We start from the raw sequence: 14,738 nt of genomic DNA, 5'->3' as shown, positions 1-14,738 counted from the left end.
TAATTATAATTTATTTTCTTTAGTATTTCTTATACTTTCCAAAAATTAAACATAGTTTTTAGGGCAAACTAAGGTTAGAAAGTGAATGACCTGTGGGCCTGTGGCTGAGGGCAATCTGGATGTCAGTGCAGCTCTCCCTCAGACGCCCATCCAGCATTCCCCTACAAATAAAAGAAAAAAAAAAAAACAGTCCATATTCTACCAAAAAGTGTTGGAAAATAGAGACCAAAAAGAAAAATATTGTGAAGGGTAAATTATTATAAGAAATTCATAAAAATATTCGATACATTTAAATACAACCCCCTCTTCAAACCGGCAACCCAGCGAGTTGCTGTTGAATGGCTCTGACATCATACAACTACACAAGCCAAAAAAAGGCTTGAAAAATTAGAAGTGTCACAAGGCAATTGAGAGTTTACTACCTCAATTGTGTTTAATAATAGTTCAACGTTACATCGACCTGGCAACATGCTACAACACAGGTAAAACAGATTTTGTGGAGAAGAGAGTAAATGGAAACTCAGAAGAAAGTTTTTATTAGAGATCAGGAGCACCCTCTAAGTACCGGATGGATGAGCATGGCAATGAGCAATTCCAAGTTCTTAGTATGTTATGATTGTATCTTGACCAAGGAAGAATCAGATGTTAATCTTGGAAGAGTTCCTGCACTGCTTTTTCGGAGGAGAGAGTGGCCACGCTCTTGAACTGTCATGAGTACAAGAACAGTTTTCAAAACTCAGTACCCTGTTTTTTATTCACTATCATGGAACCCGGCATGGAACTGTTTTTGAAAACAATTTTCTGTTCTATAGAAAAAAACAGAAAACATAATGTAGTTGAAGAATATATTTTAGTCATATTAAGTTGTTTTCACTTGTTTTCTAAAATTTGTTTGAAAAGGTAATAACATAAATTATTTTTAAAATATATTTAAAACCATTATATTCTAAGTTACAAGCAAACTTTTGTTGTATAAAATATAAAAAAACTGTTTTTCAAAATTATTTCTGAAAACACTTTCCAAACTCTGTACTTCTAATACATGGTTACCTTTTTTAGCTTATACTTGTCACGTATGGCATTCAGAGAGGAACCATTAGTGTTGAGTTGCAAATCTTGCATTGCGAGAACTACATTCTTCAGGTCTGATGCCTTGTAAGTGGTGTAGTGCTCTAGAGTTGCATTCTGCAAGAACATATAATTTACATTTTTTTTATCTTCATATAAAGAAAGTTAAATTGGAATTAATGAGGCAGGGAAAGATGCAAACCCAAGGGTGGTCTGACTGATTGAGTGTCCATCTGGCAAGAAATACGGCAGATGCAGCAATCAGGGAGTGTAGGTACTTTAGGAAGCTGTAGTCAACAAGAGTTAGCTCTGCTATATAATTCGCCAAGAACTCCAGTTCAACACAAGGAACCTGTTAATCAAAGTGATTAAATTTCAGAACTAGTTCACTTCCTTAACTTTTTTCTATTTTTCATATTGGGAGGGATAGGATGCTGTGTAACAGACCTTGTAAGAGGTCTGTGCTGCCTGAATGAACCTCCTGAAAACCGTAAAGTTGAGGAAAACATATGTCAGGGACTTTGGTGGATTGTAGGTGTTGTTTCACCAATAATAAAGATAGATAGAAGGTGGATGAGGTAGGTACCTGAGAAACTTTTTTGTGGTGGGAACAGATAGTTGAAAGCCCAGAAAATTCAAAACTTGACTCTCCATTTTCAATACCTGCAATGCAACTTCCATCAGGAGGACTTATAAATTCAAAAATGTTGTGAGCATTCCGCAAAGTTGTTGGGAACTAAATTAGTCGTCTAAATTGGTGTTCTAAAAACTTTGGTTGTAAGGCGTTTGAGGCAAACTCAAGTAAACCAGCTCAGTACTTTGCACTTACTAAGCTCAAGCCTTGTGGCATAGGGTAGGATTCACATGAAACATACACCTTATACCTTGAGGTTTGCCTCGTGCTTTAATTGCTGGGTAGGTGCCTCTACATGGTAATGAGAATTTCAGTGTCATCCAAATCAGTGACATGAGAGTGGCTGTTTGAAGGATTCCAAGTTTTCCTTTTCTTTTCTTATTTGCCAACAATCAAGAGAAGCTTTTAGGTATTCAAATTACTTTGGACTTTATGTCACATGATGAATTTCTTGAGTTCAATTCAGTAGCCAACTGGCTATGAATTCACTAGCTTGCTTGATATGCTTAATAATTCAGTTATCTCTGCACTAATAACTCTTATTTCTGAAAGTTATTGGATAAAAATGAAGCAGAACATAGTTAAAGTTTTGTTTCAAAGGCATCAACATCATATACAACATCTATGCACCTTTTCGGTAGTAAAATTATTGCTTGCTTAACTTAAAATAGTTTAAGTTCTACTCGATTGCATGGATAATTAAATGGGTTGAAGAAGCAGACTGCAAAAGGTAGCCAAAAACAAACCTCTTCTCTTGTGTAGGTGTTATCGGTGATGAAGCAGAACTCTTCCACATGTGGTGCACATATTTCTTCATACTTTCTTCAAGCCATAAAAAAACATGCACAAGAACAATTTAATTAAGTTAAGAAACAGAAAAACTATCTAAGATATTGTCAGGACCACCAAAAGCTTTCAAGAATATTTAGAATATATAAACCATAAGCAGGTTGAGAGTTTAATTACCCGATGAAGAGCAATGTAATAAAAAAATCAATTGGAAATCTTATTCAGCTGAAAATTTTTCTGATTTTTTTAAGAATTAGATGAGCAATTACACTTCCCCATGTCGATTGGGCAAAGCATGCTCATTCTATATCTATAAATTTAAGGACAATTTCTTGTTTCCTGTCATTTATCTTTTATACTTGATACACCATCCAATTTTATTGAATAAGCTTCAAGTTATAGAGAAGGAACAAGAAAGGAAATTCTCATTGCAATTTGTATAAATATTGATGGTCTTTAGCTCATCATTATCATAACCAGAGCCATATCAGAAGTATAGTTCTGAGTTGGAGACATTTTAATCAGTGAGAAAACCTTTTTAACTATTTTTTTTTTTTTTTTGTTAAAAGAACTCAATGTATAAGTAATGCATCTATAATTCCATGACAGCTACAACAAAATAGGGAGCTTACGAGGCAATTAGCATGCAAGTAACACCAAGCAGTTGGAGTCTTTGCTTTTCAATGTAATTTTTGGATAGAAATCGATCGATAAGATTAACTGTGAGGTAAAGTGTATCTGGAACCAGCTTATATTCTTCTGAAACCTGAAATAGGAGAAGTGATTATGATCAAATCCTTTTGTGATCAACTACTGATCTGAAAAAGAGCCCATAAATGCTGGAAACAAGAAAGAATCAGATGTTCTTGGATCTATAAGTCCAAATTCAGATACAATACTACCAAGATACTCTTTCATGTTAAAGCCTAAGCCTACCGATTTGAGACAATAGAAATACCACCAGTCTAATAGTTAGTAAATCATTATGAGGTTGCAGATTTGCAATCCATTGCTTACAAAGAATAGCAGGGGAAAAATGAAAGAAGGGAAGAGAATGTGATACTGAAATGACCAAACTTGTTCTGAGATTATAATTGTTATAACCTTCTAAAAAATGAAATTCAATGAGGCAAAAATAAAATAAAATGGATGCGAGTAATAGCTTCTGAGAGAATCCATTGGGCTTCCCAGCATCTTATGGACAAATCCATAGGCTTCTCAGCATCTTATTAAGTTCATATTATAACATTTTGGATAATGCAAAAGTGCTCGTCCCAGTGTAAGCTAAGTGACTATACCAACCTCTACAAGCCAATCAACCAGAATTCCTCGCATGTTTGGAGTGATGTCTCGTTGGACTGAGTCCATAAAATTAGCAGAAGGTCTTCGGTCAAGCTGAGAAAAGGAGGGAATTTACAGTTAGTTACCAGACAATACTTGATGTTTATAGGTGGAGAGCATAAAAGTTAGCAGACATTTTGTTTTTGAAGTCCCATGGCATAAAATCTTGAATTTAAATACTAATCCATGACTGTAAGTACCACATAGAAACCTTTCCTTAGAAATCCTTATCAAACAAGGGAGAATTTTCTAGCAAGTATAAGTTGTATGAGAATCCCATGATGATGAAAGCATGTGATACTCTGTTCAGCATCAGAGGGTAATCATTTAAGATGAAAAGCCAGCAGTGGTATTACATTCAAGATTTCCAACTAATGAATATAATGAAGTGCTATTAGACTATTATTGTAATTGATTGATAAAAAAATTAGACTATTATTGTAGGCTGCAGAGATACAATCCTTGCCACCTGAGTCAGGCCCCAGGGGCAGGATATGCAATTGACCACAGACGGTACTATTGGCATGAAGGTAAACACAATTATAGGCATTATAGGATGGTGTTAGCAATACAAACCTCTCTACAAAGAAAATTATCATAGATGTCAGAGGCATACAAGCTGCACATTTGAGGATCCTTGTGGTCTGAATCAATATCTGCAATGCATGGACCATTTGGGGATCCCTGTGCCTTGAAAAGATTATCTTCTTCTGCATAAAAGAAGCAAAACCAGTAAACTACAGTGAGTTTAGTAATCTTCATTCTAGGGAGTTTCTCCAACTTCTCACCCAAGCTACTAATTCAGATCCCTAGAGCTTATTTGAACCAGCTGGTGCTATTTGCCACCATGACTCTTATGCAACAAAGCATCAGGTGTTAAGTTAATTGCCTTCTGTGGCCCAGTCTAAGAACATAGACTCGGAAAATTGCATTAAAAAACATTTTATTTATCATTATATGAATGCCACCCAGAAGTATTTACAACCTGACTGTTTGAGAAACAATTTTCCTGCTTCCACAATTCCATTCCTATGTAAGCGACTGTTCTTTTTCTAGTTCGTTAAACTAAAAATGATTTAGTGATTTATAAGCCAAGAGGAAATTAATAATTGTATTTTATGCAGATGCTAAATTTTTGGAACAGTTTAAATTTAGTACAAACACATTTAAAGTAGATTATGAAGCAAAAGTTGATTCATAGACAAGGAAACATTATTCACAGGGCAGACTATATAAACATACATTATATGTATAGTTCAAAGCAACTATGTTTCTCATTCACAGTATCTATTTAATTTTCGGTTAGAACATCATTATTCAAGTCATATTCTTGTCAACATTGTCACACCCTAATGGAAAATTAAAACAGAATCACAAACCTTCCTCAGAAAGAATTTGGTGTTGAGCAGGTTTTATGGATGTCTCTTCTAATTGAGTCGGATCAGCTACATCACTTGTTCTTAAGCTACTAAATGTATGTTGAATGAATTCATCCTCTTCCAAGTTAACCAGTAAAGTACTATCTTGTGTTTCCACTGTCCTTATGTTGGATGTTTCTCCAGTTACCTTTGTTTTGGCATCCTCTTGAACCTGCGGAGTTTCTACCAAAACAGTCAGAGCCACCTTTGAACTCTTATTTGAAGGACCTCTTTTAGCTCGCTTGCTAATCTGCCAATCAGAAAATCAGGGGGGAAAAACAACAAAAGGTAAGACAAAACAGAGAGAAGGTTACTGAGTGCACAAATGTGAAAGCTTGTGTACTAAAAAAAATATGGAGACAAATGAATGAAGTTTGGTAATACAAACATTCTCTTTGGTGTTGAGTGAAGATCAACAAGAATCATTGTATGTAATTTTCAGATAATTATAACAATAAACATATTAGGTTTTCCAATATAAAAATTCAATACAAAAATATCATGAAAATTGCACATTATATACACTTCAAAGAATGATAAAATCCTTGCCTCAACTTTAGTTGTACTAATGCAATTCATGTATGAATTTTCACTGACGACATTGGTGACATCCTTTAGCGCTGCCCTTCTCTTATGCTGAAGGCCAGCATTGGCAGTGGCAGAGGGCTTGTTCTCATCAGACGCTGCCCTTTTAGAATTCGTTCGAACCACCTGCATTTGGTCCAGTTTAATGGGAGGTTTAGGGGGGAGTAACCCCCCTGATTTGGTAGCAGCTTTCGCTCGTGCTCTCGTGATCCGAACAGTTGGCTCTTCAATTTTAGCAGAAATAATATTTTCTTTGTTCATGATGTGCCTAGTGGAAGAGCAATCCACCCTTGAAAACTTTACTGTATTGGTCAAACCAGAAGACCTGTGACCAATTCAACTGCAGATAAAAAAGAAAGAGAAAATGTCAACAAACAGTAGCTGGAGATGCATTGGCAAAGCAACTCAATACAGCAAAAGGCCTTTGGATTTCAATGATTCAGAAAGACTTGAGCGAACAGAAGCAAACATAGTTGCATAAATTGAAGATTTGGTTCATGCCACAAAAACCAAGAGCAAAGGTGTTTAAAAAGTATGCAACAACTTTCATAATTCCATTACATTAACATTTTGATGGACTTCTGAGGAAAATGTGGGGGAAAATAAGGTTGAATTTGAATCTTAGGTTTCATTTTCAGGACCCTTGAAAACAAAACCATCTCCAGTGAGGCTTACCACAACACTGCGCTTTGTTGAGGCCTTTTCATCACAAAATAAACAAAAACAAAATAAAGCATGAGATTCTAAGTCTTGTTTTGCTCCTTTTTCCTCTCCTCTTTTTCAGACGTTTCTCAGCAACCAAACAGTATTTCAGCATTCTTTTAGCTCACTAAAACACGTCAATATTTCAAAATTATTCCAAAGCAGAACAGGATTTATGCATTAATCCAAAGATCTGACTATTTTCAGATGAAAAAAGTTTCAAAACCATCCAAAATTCTTGATTCCCTCATAATTTGGCCAATCTCAGCTTCAAACACCTTAAAAACTCAATCAAAACCAGAACAAAAAAAAAATGAAATCGAAACATAAAAATACCAACAAAAAAAAGAAAGAACAAATAATCGTCTCCATCACTGGCCACAAAAATCTCTATTTTTCTCCAAATACATAAACTCAAAACAAACATTAAAAAGACAACAAAAACACACAATGCACAAAGAAAAGGCCGAACCAAAAATTCAAGATAATAAAAAGAGAAAAAAAAAACAAAAAAAGCAGAAACAGAGGTGAAAATGAAATAAGCAAAAAGAAAAAAAGAGAGAGAAATTTTAGAAGAACAAAAACGTTTTCATGACAGATCTGTGCTGAAAAACTAAAAAAAAAAAAAAAAACTCTGAAGTGTAATGAATTCAAACCGGCCATGACAAAAGGCCACGTTTAAATACATATACACACATTTTCAGAGAAAGAAAATGCGCAGCTTACAATGCATTTGCGAGCTCCGAGACCTCCAATGGCGGTCTGGAGATACAGCGTAGGGTTTCTAGTGACCGATCATCCAATGTAAGGACAGTTGTAAAGAGAGAGTGGTGAGTGAGTGCGTATGGGTTATATAGAAGGAGCGTGAGGACTTGAGAGGCAGGGAGGGAAAGGATACAGTTCAAACTTCTCAAATCCAAATGGAAATTTTGTTTTTTCCACTCCTCCTTTTGCTTCTTCCAATATTTTCCTTTTTCCCCCATTTTAAAATCTTGAAAAAAAAAAAACAAAAAAGATAGGTGGATATTTATTATTTATTGAACCTGTTTGGCAGCAAAAGCGAAAATGTTTTCCACAATAAAAATAATAAATTAATAACTTACATTTTAAAAGCTTGAAAAATAAGTTAGTGTTCTAAAACGTTTTACGAAAATAATTTTTAAAAACAATTTTCACTTGTCTTCAACAACAATATCATGTACTTAACATTAAAAACGTAAAAGTTTTTAAAATATTTTTCATATTTTTTATTTTTTTAAAATATTATTTAAAAAAATAACATATTTTAAATTTATTTTTAAATCAAATTCTCATAAAATTATTTTTTTACCAAATTTTGCTAAACATGTTTGATTTATTTTAAATCTATGAAATTTGAAAACAATTGCATTCCCGACTAATAATCCAATGCCACCGATAGAAAATTTAGATCACGAATTTTTTTTTATAGAATTCATTTTAATATTTTGTTGCCAGCTGGCAATTTCTTTTTTATCATTTTGAAATTTGCTAGAATGGAATGATTTCCTTAGTAAATTATGTATTTAAAAAATTAAATATTAAACATCTTATAGTAAGATTTGCATAATAAATAATAAATAAATTTTTTTATTTTTTCTCAATATTTTAATTTGTTTATTTCATTTTATATGGACTTGGACCCATCAAAGATGAGTTGTCTAAAGCAATTTTTTTCATTTAAAAATAAAATAAAATTATTTACCATCTAACCTAACAGAACTGAATTCAATAAATTTTCTTACATTTAATATGTTGTGGAACTGCATTTAATATTTTGTGGGACTGTTGAAATGAAGTAATTTCATTGCTAAAAAGTACATTACCCACCTTTTCCATATCTTCTCCATTCCCATTCAAAATTAATTTTCCACGAGTCCAAATATAAAAAAAAAGTTAAGTTTGTACGATAGATTGTATTTAGGTGTGATTTGATTTTGTGGATGTGGAATATTAGATGTTTTATTACCATTTATTTTTTAAGTCCTATTATAAGATATTTGATTTGAGTATAATAATTGATTTTAAAAAAAATTATCTTAAATTTGAAAAAAATTTCAAACAAATTCAAATTTATTTAGAATTTGTATAAAGAAATAAATACCACCTTAATAAAATTTATTCCTTATAAAATTTTAATTACTTATGAAGGTGGAATTTGACTGCTATCATAAGAGATATTTGATTTGAATATAATAAGTGATTTAAAAATAAAAATCTTAAATTTTAAGTCTTAAATTTGTAAAAAAAAATTATTTAGATTTCAAACAAATTCAAATTTATTTAGAATTTGGACAAAGAAATAAATACCAACTTAATAAAATTGTTTCCTTATAAAATTTTAATTACTTTAATTAAATGGAGGTGGAATCCATCACGTGATAATTTTTTCATTTGAATTTGAGTGCTATCATAAGGTTTTAGGTGTAGATTTGAACTTGTTAGATCTATTGAAATAAGTCAGATGGGCATATGGATTGATAATAAAGTTGACGAAGACAAGTAATGCAGCTCGATTTGGCAATATTACCCCTTATCTAATTTTTCTACCATCTTGTTTGAGAATAGATTTTGGGGGCAGTCTAGTCATTTTACTTTTGATATCAAATTGGGCTGCACATGGGTGTAATTGGGAGCCACTATGGTCAACCCGTTGGTTAATTTCATTTACACCTGTATTTGATATATAAAATTTATTATCTTCCAATCCAAAGTTTTTACCAGTTTAATAATGATTAGGTCTTCAATTGTTGTTTCTTTCATTTCCTAGTTTCCGGGCCGATTGCTTAGTATAGAAAGCTAAGATTGGGGAAATATAGTTAGATTGAATTGTCTAAGTGCCACATATAAGCTTAAAAAATACCTAAATTCATGATAAGTGGTACAAGACTTACAAGTGGTACATTTAAGTCCGTGACAAGTGGTACACTTAAGTCCATGACAAGTGGTATAAGAGTACGACTATATTACACTTATTTAAATATTTTTAAAAAAGTTTTCTCAATTATTTTTTAAAACAAAATTTTGTTTAAAAACTCAACTTTGAAAAATATTTTTTTTTGACTTATTCTTTATACAAATACAATAAATTTATATACAACAAAAAATTTTAAACTACTCTCTGTTTTAAAGATTATTGTTTAAAAAATACCAACAAGACAACGAAAACATTTCTAAAAAAATAACCATTTTTCAAAATAAATTCAAAAAACAATTATTAAAAGATTATAAATAGTATTTTTAAATAAAAGCAATTATTTATTCTTCAAAACATAAAATTATTTTCAAACACAATTGCGCCTAGAATTTGGGCATTTTCTTCATCTCACTCAAAATCAAATCATTAGTTAGAAGTACACATAGATTGGACTTTAGTTGGACCTACATTTGGCAAATAATACATGCTCAAAATATAGGCTAAACCCTAATTTCAATGTTTTTGTAATTTTACGTGAAAAAACCATTTGTATATTATAAAAACAATTATACTTTTAAAAATATTTTAGAGTGAGACTACTATGGTATTTAATTTTTTATTAAATAGAAAAAATTTAAATATATGATTTTTTTTATTTAATTAAAAATGATGTGTTGATAACTAGTTCGCTTTAATTATAATATTAATACGTTACTTTAAGGTAAACAAAATAAGTCAAATATTTATTTATTTTATTCAATCAAAAAATAAACGTCACTATAATACATATATCAATAAAATATGTTATTATCAAAGAGACAAAATAGTTGGAATTAGTATCAAAATAAGGAAACATAACGGTAAATAAATAAATTGTTCTTATGGAAATCTCCAGGAAAGTGGCTCTACGTAGAGGACAAAAAATAATTGAAACTTATAACTAATATAAAGAAAAAGAGAAAAATGCCAATGGTGAGAATCTTGACTATATCGTTATGTGGACTTTTTACCTTGAATTTCTCTTTTACTTGAACCCCTTTTGATCACGTGAGCATCAACTAAGAGATAATTAAATAAAAAACAAAAACAAAAAGAAAAGGTAAAAGTAAAAGTAAAGCATGTAAATACGCCTATTTAAATTCGAATTAAAATGTGAATTTTGAAAATCTTGATTAAGCCACCCATGATGGCTTTTTTTAACTTAAGGCATGCTTTTTATAGTTGTCAACAACTAGTATTTAGGCATGATTAACAATCGATTGTACATTCCACTTTATAACCGTCAAAGCATATCAATTTTTTTTTAATAATAAATTTATATAATTGAGAATTATAATTTAGAAAAAGTACATTTCATTTTATTTTTTTTAAATTTTTTTAAAACTTTTTGTTAAAAGTAATATGGTTTCAAATTTTAAATTGTTTATTTTTATTTTTGTCAACTTATTATTTATTTAATAAATTTTTGAATAAATGGAAAAAACCAAAATAACATATTTCTTAATATTTTTGACTTATTTCTTAATGTTTGGTTTTTTCTCAATATTAAAAGTAATTTATTTTTAAAAAATATTTAATAAAAATAAAATATTAAAAAAATTAAACACCTTAATACTTAATACTATTAAATACTATTTAATTTTAAATTTTATTTAAAATTAAATATAAAAAAACAAACATCACCTTACACACCGACTTTATCTTATTTCAATTGGGGTGTTATTTTTTTAATATATAAGATAACTCTTTTTTTATAAATATCTGGTGGAGTCAATTCATACATGGCTTTAAGCCTACAAAAGAATCAAAACCGTTGATTTGGAAAGTCAGAAAAAGAGCAAAGAATTCAATCATATTCTACCAAAAGGAATATCATATGGTTGTTAGATGGAGCGGCTAATAATTTTTAGGGCTCCTTTAGATCCATGAATCAGGACCACTTCAGACACAAAGAATCCTTTTGTCACAATTGACATACCATTGTCTATATTGGGCCCCCTTTTAGCCAACTTTTCTCTCTAAATTTCATCATCTAAAAGCCAAGAAGAGCCTAGCTGATAATTGGGTGCCATCCATACGTCAAATCATAACAACCAACATATTAACCTATTAAAATAAATCAATTTAACAATAAAGAATTTGCATTTGAAAATAGGGTTAATTTCACTCCGACCATCTCAAATTTGGAATAACTATGCTTAACTATTATTAATTTTAAATTTATGTAATTAGCATTAGATAAATATGTTGAATGTTGGATTATGAAGTCTCAATCAGTTTTATTGTTCTTTACACTGGACGTTGGGTATAAATTTTTTTTATATATTAATTGACGAATTTATTCTTATTATATATTTAATCATTTTATACTTAAACCTTTTGCTTTTAAGAGAGAGTGATTGAGGTTTTCGAGAGTTTCAGCATTGTAATTTTTCTTTTTATTATTTTTTATTAATGAATTGTTGAAGGTTGATACACTCTATTGATGTAGGGATCATCATATCGATCATTGAATACGTTGAAAATCTTATATTTTTTTTTATTATATTTTCATGTGTCCTTGTGGTTTGATTAATATTTAATATTTCTCTAAAAAATAAATTTTATTATTTGAAAAATATATTTTATAAATGAAATACATATGTAATGATACTAATTAATGAAATTTGAAATCAATTTTGGCTTGGTGTAATTATATTGAGGGGCATTAATGAAATTAAAAAGTAAAATGTGATTTGAAAAGGTTTTTATAATTTATTACTTTGGTTGGCTTCTAATTAATGCTAGAAAAAGTCATAAATAAATGCTAGTGCTATGTAATTAGATTTTATATTTTTACAAATATTTTTATTAAAAATAAGTATACTTTTTGATATTTTTAAAATTTTTAATTAAATAAAAATCCTTAATATAATAATTTTGAAAAAGTAAAGAGATTAGTATTTTTATTTTATCAAAAAACAATAAAAAATCGATTTCATTTAATTAATTTTTTAAAAAATATAAAAATCATTTTTATTTTTAATAATAGTATTTTAAAAATGTACTCTCCAAGTATAGACACCAATAAAAAAAAAAAAAATACATACTTGTATTTTTAATATTTGAATCCTAGAGCTACTTCTGTAAAAGTATTTTCCAAACTTTTCTAGAAAAATAAGATTTATATTTTAAAATGTTTTCAAATATGTTTAAAAAAAAATTGTCAATAATATTTTATTTTTAATCATTCTCTATATCTATATAATATTTTTTAAAAATAATAATAAAAAAGAAAAAAGAATCATAAAAATTAATAAAAACAACTAAAATTTATTATTTAAAAACATTATATTTTCTATTATTTGGTTATTAAACTTGTTTTTGCATTTTTATTTAAAAAACCGTTTTCAAAAATAGTTTCGACCTAACAAATCAATTTACTCTCCCAAAGTGAGTCTCAAGTAATTGAATAAAATAATGACCCGATCTGCACCACCATGGAGTGGCCATGTGAACATTAAATGAAATGAAATTATTTATATTAAAAAAAAAAAAAAAGCAAAATTTTAAATTGAAACAAGAGAAAGAAGAACAAGAAAAAACAGCAACTTTAAGAAGAGGCACAAATGGTCCCCATTCCCATCCTCTTCACTATTGTCTTTTGGCATAAATGATATTTTTTTTTGGGAAACCAAACAAGGAAGAAATATAAAGGCTGTCCCTTTTCAATTGTCTATTGTGTATGCTTCTCCCTTACTCCACTTTTCTTGCTAATGTAGTGGTTCAAATTTTTAATAATTACAACCGTAAGTCAAGTCTTCATCACTCGAAAATAATTAGTCAAAGTGTGAGACTTTGTGGGCACCTAGAGCCTTGTTTTGTTTTTGTTTTTGTTTTTGTTTTCAGAAATAATTTGATTCTAGAAACACTTTGGTTTGTAATACAATGGTAATGAGTGTTTCTTGTCTTTGTAAAAATTAGTTAAAAAAAAATATAAAAAAAAATTGAGCCCACAAATGGCTTTTTTTGTTTTCAAATGTGGGTCATATTTTGAGTAAGACAACCACTATGTTGGAACTTGGAAGTAGGTGTGGAGATTAAACATGGGTTTGGGTTTGGGTTTGTGATTGGCTGAAGGGAGGCTCCTGTGGATAAGTATTCAAAGGGAGTAGTTATACCTTTTCTATATAGAAAAACTTCTCAAAGGGGTTTCACAATTTATTTATTTTTAATTTTTTAATTTTTTTAAACAAATATTTTATTAGATGGTACAATTAGGACAAATAAGTTGGAATTGTGCTTATTCAATTATTTATTGAAAATATTAAAATTAAGAATATGTTTGACGATGTTTTTATAATTATTTGAGAATTAAAATATGAAAAATAATTATTTTAATTTATTATTCATAAAATTATTGTATATTTACGTTGTGACATCCTACCTTAGATAAGGGAGAATATCTATACGATTTGGAACAAGTTGTTGTAAATGATATCAAAGTTTATTCCTAATCCTTAGCCTCGGTGGGGGTTGACCCATAGGGAGTGTTTATTTGTTTATAATTTTTCTTTTTTATCTTTTGAATTATTATATATACACTCATAAAAATTAATTAAAAACATCTTAAATTTATTTTAAAAAATCTAATGTTTATAACAAATTCTAACAAATTTGTTTTTTTATCAAGAACTTAATAAACTTGCTTTCTAAATTATAAGACTATTTTTTATTTTTAAAAATATATGTTTTCAAAAAGAGTTATCAAATAAACCTATATTTCATTATATATATATATATATTTTGAGAGTTTTGTTCCTTTTTTTTTTTAATATTACGTATCATATTTTTATTTTTTATCAAATCAAAAGATTTAGAATATAATCCTCTTTAAAATCAAAATGTTTTTGCAAGAATGTTTTCCTTTTTTCATATGAAGTGTTGAAAACAAACTCACATTAGAAAAAATGACAAGAATGTAGGAGAAAGATGATTAATGGTTGATATTTTTTTTCCCTATTTTTTTTAAGAGTTATTTGATTAAAAAGGTTCTCTTGAAAACCTAATTTTAAAAATTTAATATTCATAATTTTTTGGCGGTTATTTTTAAGCCACTCACATTTTCCTCTCTCTCCTCTGTCTGAAATGTGCAACTCTGCACGTTTAACGAAGAAGTCACATGCAATGTTTATTGACCATGACCACTCTGAATACGAAGTATATATAACATTTATTTTCTTTTCTAGATTTTTCCAAAGAAGTATAATTTATTTGTCGTCTTCCA

General features: G+C 29.4%; 1 protein-coding gene across 1 annotated transcript; it reads right to left on the bottom strand.

Moving 5' to 3' along the window:
* Nucleotides 1–238: 238 nt before the first annotated feature.
* On the bottom strand, nt 239–7,378 carry LOC100245617 (cyclin-A2-2). Its single transcript, XM_010650250.2, has 12 exons — nt 7,264–7,378; nt 5,800–6,175; nt 5,212–5,500; nt 4,409–4,542; nt 3,794–3,886; nt 3,124–3,257; nt 2,449–2,524; nt 1,655–1,731; nt 1,516–1,549; nt 1,271–1,420; nt 1,051–1,185; nt 239–705 (listed from the first exon to the last, which is right to left on the bottom strand). The coding sequence occupies exons 2-12, from the start codon at nt 6,094–6,096 to the stop codon at nt 646–648; spliced, it is 1,479 nt and encodes a 492-aa protein (XP_010648552.1). The 5' UTR covers nt 6,097–6,175; nt 7,264–7,378; the 3' UTR covers nt 239–645.
* Nucleotides 7,379–14,738: the final 7,360 nt, after the last annotated feature.

The sequence above is a fragment of the Vitis vinifera genome, chromosome 4 (assembly GCF_030704535.1).
Source record: "Vitis vinifera cultivar Pinot Noir 40024 chromosome 4, ASM3070453v1".
In the NCBI taxonomy this organism is placed as follows: domain Eukaryota; kingdom Viridiplantae; phylum Streptophyta; class Magnoliopsida; order Vitales; family Vitaceae; genus Vitis; species Vitis vinifera.
This window is presented reverse-complemented; position numbering and strand designations above follow the sequence as displayed.